General features: G+C 39.7%; 1 protein-coding gene across 2 annotated transcripts in view; it reads right to left on the bottom strand.

Moving 5' to 3' along the window:
• Window positions 1-320: 320 nt before the first annotated feature.
• The window catches only part of COBL (cordon-bleu WH2 repeat protein), a 351,447-nt gene continuing 336,315 nt past the window's right edge, over window positions 321-15,452 (bottom strand). For both annotated transcript variants that reach the window (XM_044671172.1, XM_044671249.1), the window contains one exon: window positions 321-1,769. In XM_044671172.1, coding sequence (XP_044527107.1) covers window positions 1,752-1,769 — 18 coding nt within the window. In that variant the 3' untranslated portion in view covers window positions 321-1,751. The remainder of the gene's footprint in view (window positions 1,770-15,452) is intronic.

Here is a 15,452-nt window from a genome sequence, read left to right as displayed (position 1 = left end):
GGGCATTTATTTCAGGTACAGAAGTGAGAGATGTCATACTGTTGGATATGGGGAATAGCAAGTAAGAGATTTTTCCTGGAGTGTTTTGGGGGAGTGTAGATGGGACTTAGATAATGCAAAATAAATCTGGAAAGACAGTTTGGGCCAGGGGGTTGAAAGGCTTTAAATGTCAGGTTGGAAGAATCAGTTCTCTTATCTTTGAGGCCACAGGGAGCCATGGAAGCTCTTTGAACAGCAGAGTGATACGGCCACACCTGTACTCTAGGGATATTTTCTCCTTCCAAACAAAATGAGCAATTGAGTCATGGAAATTCACACAATTATAGCAACTTAATTTGTTTTATTTGTGGCACTAACAGTCAGATAATACAGACAGTTGCAGATAAAAGCAATTGGCTGAATGCTCTCCTCATTTTGGAAAGTTAGTGACATGTGTAGCTCTGGTTTAAGTTTAAGCAATGAAAAACAAGGTTTCCATTTTGGATGGTGCCCAGAGCTGAACTAATCATTAAAAAAAAATACAGACATTTTCTATTTTCTTCCCCTTCCCCCCCTCCCCCCAAGATGATATAGATAACAGGAAAAAAATCTTCATGATCGCTATTTATCTTTTAAAGTTATTTCAATTTAACAAAATACTTTAAGGATATGTACAGAATACTACAAGAAAAGTTAAACTTTGTTATAAATACTGGTGACACCAAACAGGATGCTATAAGAAGATTTATAGTACAAGGATGGGGAAGGCAAGGATCCTGGAGTGCAAGCTGGAAGGGCTAAGCCTGAGTCCCCAATCACGAATCATTAAAGCAAAATTCTCAAAGTCATTTCCCAAACCAATTTAATCTCTGTGGCATGTAAACACACGATCTCCCCCTTCTTGGTGCTCTCTGGAGAGCAAGCGGTCTAAGGACGTTTCTTGGGGTCAGCAGGCAGCATTGCAGTTGTTGCTTATACTTCATATCCCCATCCGTGACGAGCTTCAGAGACAACCTAAGCTACGGTCACTGAAGACCGTCTGCTCCCTGGTCATTCTGAGGGTCCGATACTAACCACCTTTCCAGTGTCTCCCGGCATGGATCCCATGAACAGGAAAGTGTTTGATAAATATCATGAGATTAGGATAATTTGTTTAAAGAAAAACAGTGGGTCAGAGACAGATCTAGGCAACACCATGGGATGAGGCTCCCCAATCTACGTGGAGGCAAGAATCAGACAATTTCAGCTTTGAAAAAGTCACAGCGCCCTTTTAAAATCCCTCCCAGGACACAGAGGTCCTGTATTACTTTCTGACTGCCTTTAACTGGTCACTGACCCTTTTATCTCCTGCTTGAGGAGATGTTTTCTGAACAGCTGTATACGGTAAAAAGGCTTGGCGGCTGTCTGTAATCAGTGGAGGACAAAGACCTCTCCATTTTTGCCCAAATGGATAATTAAGTGTTAGTGCTGTAGTGCTGGGCTACACAATGTTTATATTTTTATTAACCTGCCAATAAGAATAGTTCATTGGCAACCTTAGTTATTCAGAGGCAGAACACATTTCCTTGGCACACAGGCTGGGCAGCGAAAAGTATTTTTTCCCTTTGAACCATTATACAGGAACATGCTGAAAATTAACTACATATATTTTGGCCTATAGACAAGAAAGTAATACCGACTTATGATGTTCCTCGCCGCTCCAAGTCCTTGAATGATGATTATGGGTGTGTTACAGGGTTAGCTTTTGCAATTATCTGTTCTTTATATGCTATTCAAACAAGCAACGGGACCTGCGATGAAGAAAAATATAGACAGCCATTAAAATATTTCAAACCAAACTATAGAACTTTTTTGTATTAAAGAACTAGATGCTGTTGTAGGTAAATTGGTATCTCCCTAGAAGGAAATGGCAAATTGCTCCAGAGTCTTTGCCAAGAAAATCCCATGGAGTGGTGTGGGCCATGGGGTCATGAAGAGTTGGACACAACTGGACAGAAGTATGATCAATCTGTTCTGGGAAAAAAAACAAACAAACAAATAGGGGGCACCTTGGTAGCTCAGTGCCTAGAGATACGAGGTCCTGGGTTCAAATCCGACCTCAGACACTTTCCCAGCTGTGTGACCCTGGGCAAGTCACTTAACCCCCATTGCTTAGCCCTTACCACTCTTCTGCCTTTGAGCCAAAACACAGTATTGACTCCAAGACAGAAGGAAGGGGTTTAAAAAAAAACAACAACAACAACAAGGAGTGGAGGCAGTCTGGGGTAACACAGCACTAGAGCTAGAGATCAGGGAATCAGGAACTCTGGATTTCAGGGTTGACTGGCACTGTGTGACTTTGGATTAAATCAACTTCTCTGGACCTTGGCTTCCTAAATTGTAAAATAAGGACTAATTGAGTGGAAAAGGGAAAAGAAGCATGGTATAATGAACACTAGATTTGGGGACAGGGTTGCTGAGTTGGAATCTGAACTCTGTCACCTGTGTGACCTCGGGCATACTGTTTATTCATTAATAAGCATTTGTCAAGTGCCACTCTGTGCTCAGTGCTGGGGACCCAAAAATGAACAGTTACTGTCCTCAAGGGACTTTTATTTTAGTGGGAGAGGCAATATGTGTGTGTGTGTGTGTGTGTGTGTGTGTGTGTGTGGGTGTAGAAAGAGACAGAGAAATAGAGAGAAAGAGTAAGAGAGAGAGAGAGAAAGAGAAAGAGAAATAGAGAGAGAAACAGAAAGAGAGAAAGAGAGGCAGAGAGAAAGGGAAAGAGACAGAGAGACAGAAAGAAAGAGAAAAAGAGAGAGAAAGAGAAACAGAAACAGAAAGAGAGAGAAAGAGAAAGAGAAACAGAAAGAGATATATAGAGAGAAAAGAGAGAGAAACAGAAAAAGAAAGAAAGAGAAAGAGACAAAGAGAAAGAGAGAAAGAGAAAGAGAGAGACAAAGAGAAACAGAAAGAGAGAGACAAAGAGAAACAGAAAGAGAAAGAGAGTGACAGAGAGACAGAAAGAGAGAGATAAAGAAAGAGAAAGAGAAAAAGAGAGAGACAGAGAAAGAGAAAGAGACAGAGACAGAGACAGAGAGCTCAAAACATGTACCAAGCACGGCTGGCAGTCACAGCTGAAGACTGGGGTGTTTGAGATGAGACATGAAGAAAAGCCAGGATGCTACAAGGCAGAGAGGAGGAGGAAGCGCATTCTAGGCATGCACAATGCCTCTGAGATGGGAAGCAGAGTTAAGTGTCAGGAGCAGCTAGAAGGCTTGCTTGCATATATGGAGCATATAAAGGGTAGAAGTAGGTAATAAAGGTGGAGATTTGGGATGAGGCCAGGTTGTGAAAGCTTAATTAAGCTTTCTGGGCCTCAGTTTCTTCATCTATATAATGAAGTTGAACTCAAAGACGTCTAAGTCTCTTTAAGGTCCAAGTTCTACGATTTAATCTACCTTCATTTCTTTTCAAGGATGCAAAGTGAAAGGGTTTTGTAAAATATAAAGGGCTAAAAATACAAGGAATTTTAAAAGTCAGAACAAGACACAACCCAAAGTAAGTGTTAAATTCTTGTGATTGAAACTTCCTTTTCATAAGTATGTTAATATGTCTTTACTCACTTATCCCTTGGGTTTCTATTCTGTTGGAAGCTTTATTCTAGACTTTGGGAATCGTGACTTTCAAATCCAATCATCCTCAGCTCAGTCCTGTACACTCTTCTCAGATTGATAGACTGAGTAGAATTTGGTTTGTGGAAAAATTTAGATGACAGATTCCAGGGCTCCTGGTTGCTTTAGTAAGGTTAGAAACTTGCTTCCCCAAACTGCCCATCTTTGCTCTGTCAGGGTCATGTTCCCCCAAATCTAAGAAAATTAAATTGGAAAAGAGTTTAGCTCATTTGTCATGAAAACTGCCAACCAGTCTAGACCTGGTTTTGAATAGGAAATAAGATGGATCAGGGGCTGGAACGAAGTCCCATACCACTATGGCAGGCTTGGGTTAGCTGGAATGCCTGGAGGAGGCTGGGCTTACATGTTTTTTTGGGCTACTAAATCCTTGGTAAGGTGAAGGACATTCTCTGTAACCCCCAAGACTGGACTGGATTAAATTCCCTAGGGTCAGACCAAGGCAGACGAGGACCTGTGGAGGCACTTTTGGATTGACCCATAAAAATGATTAACTATTAGAAACAGTAAGAACATCCCAGATTATATCAGTCTAAGCTAGAAAACAGTCTTGTATAGTGGAAAGCATGCCTCTTGCTGTCTAGGTGACTTTGGGCAAGCACTTCACCTTTCTGTGCCTCAGTTTACTCTTCTGCATCATAAAGGAGTTGGGTGAGATCGGTGCTAAGATTCTTTGCAGCCCTTTATTTGTGATCTTATGTTTCTTCCAGCTCTCAGCCCTATGATTTAACCTATCCTTATGAGTTTCTGCGAATTTGTTAGTAAGGACTGGTTGGATGGGAGAGTGCTTTATAAAATGGAAAGCCCTATACAGATACCAGAACTTTTTGTACTTGGTTTCTATGATCCTGTAGCCTTTTGTTGTAAAGATAAGAAAACTGAGATATGAATTAATTTGTCAAAAGCCCCTCCTGAAGTCTTTGGTAGCATGGTACCAAGAGATATTTGCATATATGTAAAGAACAAACTTTTGCCAGCCTGAGTTCCTTGGAGCTAATTCCTAGTACAGATGCTAGTAGGGAAGAATTTCCAGTAAGTCTTATATTCATCATAGATTCTGAATTGAAAGAGATCTCATAGGTGATCTATCTCAATCTCTATTTTACAACAAAGAAGTCTAGGGCCCAGGAAGTTTAAGCAACTTACTCAAGGTCAGAAAGATTGTAAATGTCAGAGGTGGGATTTAAACCCAGGTTCTTGGACTCCAGAATCAGTACTCTTGTCCAGTATCCCATAATGACACATTTCAGATACATACTGTTTAATAGGGATGAGCTTCTAGGTGGCATACTAGAGAGAGTTGCTGGTCTTGGAATTTGGAAGATCTGAGTTCAGATCTCACCTCTTGCATTTGCTAGCTGTTTGACCATGAGCAAGTCACTTCACCTCTGCCTCAGTTTCCTTATTTATAGAATGGGAATAATAATATTTCTACTTTACTGTATAATATTTCTATTTTACTGTCGTGAGATACAAGTAAGAATATATGTGTGCATACATGCATATCTATCAAAATACATCATAAACTGAACTCATTTTCCTCTCATCCCCACCAAACCAACTTCTCCTTCCCTAATTCCCCACTTTTGTCATGGAGGAAGGCATTACCATTCTCCCAGTCATCCAAGCTTGAAACTTCAAGATAGTTTTTGGCTCTTCCTTCTCCTGTTTCCTCCTGTGCTAGCATTCAACAGCCAGTCGAATCTATGGCCCCACAGCATCTCTCCTGTCCTTTCCTCCTTTCCATCCACTTGGAGAACACTCTATTAACAAGCCGCATGACCTCTCCCCTGCACCCCTGCCAACGCCTCCTAACTAACCCTTTCCACCAGGCTTTCCTTTCTCTAGTCCATCCTATAAACTTCAAGATTAGTCTTCTGTAGAGCTAATCATTTCTCTACTTTATTCAATATCTTCATTGGCTTTCCATTATCAGGATGATAAAGTCCAAGCTCCCTAATATGGCACTTAAGCCCCTTTGCCATCTGGCCTTGACCTACCTTTCCAGTTTTACCATCCCCAACTTCATTTTATCAAATAGCACCTACTATGTGCCACGAACTGTATGAAGCTAAATATATTATGGGTTTTAGCCATAGTGGATGATTTTCTATTCCTTGAATGCCATTTGCATCTGTCTGTCTTCTCTCCCTCTCTCTCTCTTTCTTCCCCCCTCTCTTTCTCTCTCTCTTTCTTTCCCTCTCTCTCTCTCTCTCTGTCCCTCCCCCCACTCTTTCTCTGTCTCTCTTCTCCATCTCTGTCTCTGTCTCTGTCTCTCTCCCTCCCTCTCCTGATCTCTTTCTCTTCCCTTCCCCTTTCCCTATTAGCTGGTAAAGAAACTTATTGCTGGGAATCTGCCCACTAGGTCATGGATGATTTGGTCAAAGCAACCTGTGAAAAAAAATCGAGCACTCCATGTGTCTGAGTCCCGTGGCACCCCTTCTCTTTACACAGTAATGATGGCAGTGGCAGTAAAGCGTTCACAGAGGGCAAAGAATCCCATGATTTGTAGACCAAGGCAAGTGAAATGTGAGATCTCTGCAATGGCTAGAAGTGATGTTTGTGTAATTACTAAAGGGCTGATCTCCTAATGTAGAAAACAAATTATATTATTGACATTCTCAGAAGATACAAAGAAGTTGCATCTGAAAGGAGGGAGGGCTCAAAGGTTTTCCAGGGAAGGTAAAGAGACTGGAAGGACTAATTTCATTAGAGTGCCACAGAAGAAAGAGAGCTTCATTTGAAGTCAGAGGAACCGGATTCAAATCCTTTGCTGCTTACTATCACTATGACCTTTGGCAGATCACCTAAGCTTTCTTAGTCTCAGGGTCTCATCTTTAAAAGGAAGGGGTTGGACTATGGGGGTATGGACTCTAAAGTCTAGTTCAGGTATAAATCTATGATTGTTCTGTTTATGTGCCCACAAAAAACATTTTTTGGGATGCTTGTTCATTATGTTTAGAAGCACTCATGAGGAGGATAAGCAAAAAAGAAACAAAAACCCCAAGAGATTATGAATATAATTCCTACTTAGGCCCCAATTGTAGAAGATGGAGTAGAGAAATTCTTGGGGGGCGGGGATAGAAAAAGTTGCAAGAACATACAAAATCTTATTCCCTTTCCACTTGACATTCACTTTTCTTTTTGACCCTAACCCCCTAACCTTCTGTCTTAGAATCAATAATTGTGTATTGGTTCCAAGGCAGAAGAATGGTAAGGATTAGACAATGGGCATTAAATGACTTGCCCAGGGTCACACAACTAGTATGTATCTGAGATGAGAAGTGAACCTAGGACCTTCCATCTCTAGCTCTGGTTTTCATTTCATTAAGCCATCTAGCTGTGCTGTCACATTTTCTTCCAAGAAGAAATGGATAAGATCCTCCAAAGTTTGTCATAATCTGTTTTGATCATCAGTGGTGTCAATGAGAAAGTGAACATCTACAAGGGCGGTAAAAAATATGGTAGAAAAAATTGTTTGAGATCAAGAAATGAAAATGACCAAAGACTTGCATCTTTCTTTGAAACTGTTAAGTCTATTTATTCTAAATAGTCTTTCCTTTAGAGTAGGACTCACCAGGGCAAGTACCCTATATCATCACAAAAAATAAAATTATTAAAAAAGATACAAAACAAATGGCTACTGGCAGATTGGTAAACAAGTTGGAAAATTATGATCTGATATATTAAGTCAGGATATCAGAGTTGCATTTTAAAAAAATTATATATTGGTGAATTGCCAGGTTCCAGCCAGGTCTGGAGACAGGAGGTTCCCTGTTCAAATCTGACCTCAGATTTTCCTAGCTGTGTGGCCCTTGGGCAAGTCACTTAACCCCCATTGCCTAGCCTTTCTACCTTGAAACTAATACACAGAATTGATTTTAAGACAAGGTAAGAGTTTAAAGAAAATTATTATGGGTGCCATACATTGTTTTTAGTAATACAAAGAGAAATGAAATATGCAGAAACTGAAGTTGGTCAAAAGGGTCAAATGCTACAGAGAGGTCAAAAAAGTATGAAGATTAAGAAAATCTGATAATCTCTGGTAACTTTGAAGAGATCCATTTTATTTCCCTCTGGGGCGTGCTACTGACTCTCTGGACTTTCTTTACCACACCATGGAAACCTCCTTTCCTTGGAAGTTCACTCCACAAATGGACTTTTCACAATGAAGTGAAAAAAATCTGTCTGGTAAGCAAGCCCCTTTCTCTGACTAGTTGGGTCTTCCCAGGACCTCCATTTTAAGGGAAATACCAAGGCTTCCCCCCCAGCTCCCAATTAATCTCCAGACTCCACTCCTGAATCTCTCTAGGCTTTTTCTCTCATTCCCCATCATGGGTACAACACCTCTGAATTTTCAACTTCCTTTTCTGTGCTGCCTTCTCTGCTAGAATGTAAGCTCTTTCAGGGCAGGGGCTATCTTTCTTTCCATTTATATTTATGTTCCTTGTTAGCATGGTGACATGCCAGGTACTTAATAAATGCTTATCAACTTGACTTGAGTGAGGAGGTAAGGATAACAAAGAAACTGAGAACTTGGGAGAGGAGGAGAGTTATGTCCTTCATAGAAATAGGGGAATTTGGGAGAGGACTTTGAGGGACAGGAGGTGGTTCAAAGGATAGAATGTTGGACCCAGAGTAAGGAAATCCTGAGTTCAAATCCAGTTTCTGACACTTATTAGCTGTGTGACCCTGTGCAAGTCACTTAACCTCTAGCTACCTTAGTCTCCTCATCTGTAAAATGGAGATAATAATAGCACCCACCTTCTAGGGTTAGAGGATTAAATGAGACAATAATCGTAAAGTGCTGGTTTTCATGAGATCCATTATGGACAGGTATACAACTGGGACTAGGAATGACAAAGGGAAAAGGTGGGACTTAAATTTGGGAAACTGTTTAGAACTTCCAATGATCTCAGTTGTTCCTTGACACAAAACTCCAACTTTGCACACCAAAACTGCCCAGGTGATATTCCATGGTCAACACCACAATAACTTAAGTATTAAAAAATAATGGGCCATCTAGCAAGCAGGAGAAAGACATGTGATGGATTTAAGGAAGCCACAGAATATCATAGTAACAACATGTGCTCAAGAAATGGTATGGAAGATACCAAGGGATTCTATAATTATAAAGGAACAGGAATGAGTTGTGTAGCAAGAGTAGGAGATAGCGGATGGGCTGCCATGGTGCCATGTTGGTACCCATGCAATTTCAAAGAGCCCAGAAGGCCATCAGCATATTGAATGGTAGAGTCTCTTTGAAGGGTTATGCAGCTAGGTGGTTCAGTGGATAGAGTGATGGAAATGGAGGCAGGGAGACTTGATTCAAATCCAGCCAAAGATACTGATGGCTGTGTGGAGCAAGTCACTTAACTGCTATTTGCCTTAGTTTCCTTATCTGTAAAAAGGTGATATAATAGTATTTACTTTCCAAGGCTGCCATAAGGATAAAATAAGAAAATATTTGTAGAATATTTCAAAAACATTAAAGCACTCTATAAATAACATAATTATTATTATTACAGAACATAGATGAGATTGATAGAGATGAGAAGGCATGGACAGGTTGGGGCCTTACAGTGTTGGGGGAAGGGAAAACATAAGATTGTTATCAAAATATTGAAGAGATATTTTCCTTCTAATAATTTTTTAAAAGTATAAATATTTATCATATTTTTAAAACATATACTCTTCTCCTAGGTGAGGGGACAGGCACACGTGGAAATGGGTTTTTATGTAAAGATAATTGCAGAAAGGGTGAGTGTGAGAGGCAGCTGGTGTGCTGCTTTTTGCCCTTGAGGGTTCTGTGATCCATCTAGAAGAACCCCCTGCAAACTGGCTACAAACTTCCTGTCAAAAGAAAAAATTAACTTTATCTTAATTGAAAACAAAAGTACTCTCTAATTCACTAAAAACTCTTTGACCTCGTCCAAGAATTGCTGACTTGTATTCCATTCCTGGCACCCCTGGACAAATCTCTCTTAGGATGTTAAGACACAAAGTTAATGGAAAACTCAAGTGCTGGAGAAGAGAAGAAAAAAGGCTTGAAAGAAGGCAAAGAGTTTTATTTTAGCTTAGGGAAAAAAAAGGCTTGAAAGAAGGGAAGTCTCTGAGTCAGTCTTGATTTTTAAGTAGTTTCAGGCCCAGCCCTGTTCAACATTTGTTTTCAAGGATTTGGATGAAGGCACAGAAGGCATGCTTTACCCAATTTGCTGATGACACAAACTTGGGAGGGGGAGCTAATGTGGTGAATGAACTCAAAACTCAAAAGCATCTTGTCAGACTCAAAGCATCCACCCAACTAAGATTGTGAAATGTAACAGTAATATGGACAATGTTGTGAAAATGGAGAGTAACTGCACCAATACAGTTTGGGCTTGGCAGCAGTTCATGTGAAAAAAGACCATTGCTCAGTGCCCAAACCAAGGAATGTAACAGTTCACTATGAGCCATGCTGAAAAGACCACATCTAGAACATCGTATTTAATTCTGGCCATTATGCAAACTCAAGGAAGTCCAGGGAGTGGTGATCAGGAGGGTGAAACCAGATTTTACGAAAAAATGTGCAAGAACTAGGGATCATTAGCATAGGGAAAAGAAGGCTTGGGGCTGGGGTAGGATAAAAGAATTATCTTCAAATATTTGAAGAGCTATGTTTTAGAAGAAGATTCGATGTAGGGTATAGAGCTTCAGAGGACCAAATTCCAAAAAACTTAGTGGTAGTGACAAGGAGGCCAACTTCTCCTTGAGGGCAGGGACTATGTGATTTTTTGTCCATTTAAACCTAATGTGTTATATTGGGCCTTGGGGTGTATCCTTAATAATAAATATCTGTTCGATTATTTAATTGACTTAGATAAAAGAAAAATCTTTCTATCAAAGGGAGCTTACTTACTTACCAAGGGGATTTTGTTGTGTTCTTCAGTCATCTTCAGTCATGTCTGACTCTTCTTGACTCTTTTAAGGATTTTATTGGTAAAGATACTGGAATGGCTAGCCATTTCCTTCTCCAGGTCATTTTACAGATGAGGAAACCAAGGCAAATAGTGACTTTCCTACACAGTTACTGTCTAAGGCCAGAACTCAAGAAGATGAATCTTCCTGACTCTATCCACTGTACCACATAGCTGCCCCTATGGAAGACTCATGAAGTAGTGATCTCCCCAACATCACAAATATTCAAAGAGAGGCTAAATGGTCTCAGTCATAGATGCTACTATGGTTTCAATTCCTTCATTAGGGGGAAGCTTGAGAAGACATCCTTCTATGGTCTTTTTTGACACTAAGATTTTGATTCTATGACTATTTGTCCTAATCCAGTTGACTAACTGCATATGTCTTAAGAAATTGACCTACCTTCCTTAATATGTTATGTTTTCCCAAGTAAAGTCTAGACATCAGAATCTGAAATCTAGATTTGTCTTAATTTCTGGATTTAAAAAAAGTTTTTACATGTACATCACTGGGTCATATCAAATTAGATTATGTTTGCAAAGACAATTCTGTTCTCAACTTAATCAACAGCTTATGACATTTTAGAACCGAAGTGGACTTCTCAGAGGTTCTATAATATAATCTTTCCTGTTTTTTGTATATGGTTCCTGGGAAGAGATTAAGTGACTTATCTAAGGTAAATCTCATAACTAGGTAGCTAACATCAGGGGCTATTGAATTTATGTCTACCAACTTCATTAGGAGTGGCACATGAGAATAGTGACTATTCTGAGCCTTTTCATGGTCCAAGAGCACCCACTAAACAAATCATTTAGCTGAGAACCATTGTGTAAATAAAAGCCTTATCTAGGACCTTGTAAATCACTAATGGATGTATATTAGCTGTTCATTTAAGCCTTGGTGTAGAAGCCAAAAAAAAAAAACTACCCTATATGTGCTATAATTTTATTTGGTTTAATTTTTGGAGATAACAACAGATCAATATTTTCAAATGACCACAGACACAGACTTCACTCTCACATGCCAGAAAAGATACCTCAATTTACATGGAAAGAATATCTTTCTTCATGTTTTGTGCCTCATGAACCCTGGGATCTTTTACAGCTCCTGGATTATTTGTTCAATAATTACTCAGGGGGTGGAGAGCAGACAAGGTCAAATCATATTTGCATGTTTATGCTTTACATCAGCAGACTCCATGTGGGAAGAGAGTCATCTGTGTTTGCAAAGAGAGAGGTTCGTAAAGTGACCAAGAATAGCAGAAGTCTGGCCCAGAGAACATGCCGGATGCCTGGATGTCTCATTCACCTGCTGTAAGACCCTGGGCAAGTCATCTACAGTTTCTCTCTTCCACTTTCCTCTTCTGCAAACTGGAAGTTCCATTCCTTATTTCCTATCCTACTCCAAGGGCTGCCAAGAAGATTTCTTGCAGAATGTTTACTAAGCCCTTTGAAGGAAAGATGCTTAGACATAAAGAAAAGAAATTATCCCACCTACAATTAATCTTTAAATGCAAAGGACCAACAAAAAGTACATACCTGTTCTAATTTATTGAGCTCTCATTATATTTCATTTAGGCATTAAGTTCTATTATTTAATATGAAATGCTGATATGAAACAATTATTGTTGTTTTCAGTAAACATGCTGGGATGGTTTGCCACTTCCTTCTCCAGCTCATTTTATAGTTGAGGAAACTGAAGCCAACAGGGTTAAGTGACTTGCTGAAAGTCACAGTCACATAAGTGTCTGAGGCCAGATTTGAACTCAGGAAGGTAAGTCTTCTTGACTCCAGACTCAGAGCTCTATGCACTTGGCCATCTAGCTGTTCCAACATGAAAAAGTAAGGAGCTAAATTCCAGGTTTAATGAAATGAGTCATTTTTAGGGACAGCAACATAGCCTATTGGTAACAGAATTTGTTTTGTATTTGAATGCTGGTACTGCATCAAACTGTATAGCGGACACAAAGATGTAAAGGATAACTCAGAACTTCATATTGGGGGAAGGGTGGTTTGTGTTTTTTTTTTTTTTTTTGGTCCTCCAGGAAATAGCAAAGAGGAATGGCCATTGGCAAGAATGACTCATCCACCCATGGTTTCATGGAGCAGAAGCAAATACCAAAGGAAAATGGAGATCAGGGGAACCATAATTAAACTGTAACCACCCAAATCTGGTTAGACAGATAGACAAAGTCTGAAAGGTAAGTGGATTTGTGCCCAAGTTTTTAAAGATAACAGTTAAGTATCTTTGTTAAGGTTAGGTAAGACCTGGTCTATCTCAAGCTTAGTCCAGCACTTGGGCTCTATTTTGGCTATGACTATCTTCTTGCTCTGTCGGACTGGGGAAAGAGGAAAAGGAGACAGTAGTGGGCTAGTCAGGAGATTCCCCAGGCTTCAGAGACATCAGGGAACCCAGAACAGGGCCCTGTGGCTATCATCAGGCCCCTTGGGATGCTTCCTTTGTCCTGAGATGTTGTCCTGGATATGTTGCTTCTTTGTCCCAAGTGGATGGCCTCCCTACACCTCCTTCTCTCTCCCGCCCTTTGTGAGGGGGTCTGGATCTGAAGTTAAGTCTCATAATCACTATTTATTCATGAAATACCTATTGAAAATTGTGCTGCTTATCATTCATGGAAGATCATAGCATTGTCTAATCAGGCCACCTGGCTTGAATTATTTTCTAGATTCAGTGATGGATTTTTCCTTGAGACATCAGTACGGACTCTTCAATCTGTCTTGCACATAACCAAGTTTGCATCCACATGCACAGGTTGGGTTAGGGATTCTGTGAGTTGGGAAATCTTGGAAGAGCTATTCTGCAAGAGAAGCTGACTCTAAGCAGGGTCGAATCTGGAACCTTTTGTCCCTTACGGACCAAACTTCAACCAACTGACCTATCCTGTCATTATGTTCTATCCAACCCAATAAGCATTTATTCTCCTTAGCACATTTTTTTGGGTTAAGTATTTTATTTTATTGTCCCTATGGGGAAACCACTTTAAATTTGTTTAAAAAGCTTTTTATGATTTGTTTAACTGCCTTTTAAATGTTCTGTTTTGGTAAGCTGATAAGCTAGAAAGGTAACTATGTTTGAAAAGCTGTGGATAGTAACTGAAGCAGGCTGATTCAGAAATAAGTTTTTAAGTTACCTAGAAGCCTGAGAAGGCCATTCTAAAGGAACTAGTAGAGAGCCACCAGCTGGGCATATCTCATGATGATTTAAAAACCAGTAATAACAGAAGCTCTAGCTTAAAAAGACAGAGAAACAAGCTGGCCAAAAAACCAAGGATTGGGGGAAACACTATTAGGAGAGAGACTTACATGGAAGTAAAGTTCTACTCATTCTATTCATGTTTCTCTACCTGCTTTTGTCATAAGGTGAGGAAAGCTGTGCCTACTCAGAAGAATGGATGTACTGGAGCCATTTGAGGCTGCTGCTTCTTCTTTTTATTTCCTGAGTATATAAACTTGGCAAATTACGGCATATTCATTTTTTCAATAAAGCCTAGAAAGCCAAGTATGCTGGCTATCATATGAAATGGAATGCATTGAATCATAGGCTCACAATTAACAGAGTTTTAGAGCTAGGAAGGCCCTTAGTGAAGATCTCCTAAAACCCTCTCATTTCTCTAATGAAGAAACTGAGGCCCCTCAAAGAAATGAATCCATTAGAATTTTGTGCTTTGTCATCATTTGCTATTTTTCAGGCTGATGGAGAGCTAAATTAGGATGATTGATGTAAAATTTTTGTAAATTTATAAGTGACAAGAATAATTTGGATAAAGTGCAAAGACCTCCCCCCCCAATAGTCAATGGCCCAAACTTGTTTTAACTGAGTATCATATTTACATACATAAATATACATGACATGTTCATGCAAATACTTACCTGTGCAGGTGTCTACATACATAATACAGTGTGATGGATAGAAAACTCTAGCCTCAGCATTAGAAAGAACTAGCTTTCAAGTCCTGCCTCTGACACAGACATCCTTTTGGCAGTCTGATCTTAAGTTAAAAGAAATGCATTTTCTCATTGGATCTTTCTTTAAAATCTTTTTCAACTTAGTAGGACTGTATATAACTTGCATTTCTTTGACAAAATCTTTGAGAACCCCCCCAAGGATCATCACTATATACTATATCATTCTGAAGCTGAAATGAGGCCTTGAGTGACACAGATATTTTCAACCTTATATGGGGAATAAAAAACAAAGCAAAACACTAATGCTACCTTTTCCTCCCCAATATCTCTGCCAACATTTTCTTACTATGGAAGGTTTTAGATTGATAGAACTTTTTTTTCCCCAAGCTTAATTCCTTTAATAAAAAAAAAATGGATAGGTTGTACTTATTACCAAAAAGAAGGGGGAGGGTCAGGACAGATCTCATATTAAAACTTCCTCTGGATGCAAGATTGCGCCTGAGAAAAGCTGCTGGTGGATGTAAACAAGCAAAAAAGTTTCCACTTTTCCAAGTAGGAAAGAGTTATTTGAACTTGGTAAATCAGGAGCTCAGGGATGGGAAGATAAGAGAGGAAGGTGACTGATTATCAAGAAACAAATGCATTGGATGTCCCCAAAGCCAAAGTGCCAGCCTGATTATTCCCCAGGTGAGCTGGATAGACCTGAATGGCCCAAAGAAAATAAAATCTAGACTCTTGTAGGGCATCATGGTTTCTAAGATAGAAACAGAGGATACTACCAGGTTCTTAGGGCCCAAGTAACTGGAAGAAGGAAGGAAATGAACATATATTAAGCACTTATTTGTGTCTGAGAGGATGTTAAGTGCTGGGATAACAAATATAAGGGAAAAGACAATCAGTCCCTGCCCTCAAGGCACTTACA

This window comes from Gracilinanus agilis, chromosome 1 (genome assembly GCF_016433145.1).
Source record: "Gracilinanus agilis isolate LMUSP501 chromosome 1, AgileGrace, whole genome shotgun sequence".
NCBI classification, from domain to species: domain Eukaryota; kingdom Metazoa; phylum Chordata; class Mammalia; order Didelphimorphia; family Didelphidae; genus Gracilinanus; species Gracilinanus agilis.
This window is presented reverse-complemented; position numbering and strand designations above follow the sequence as displayed.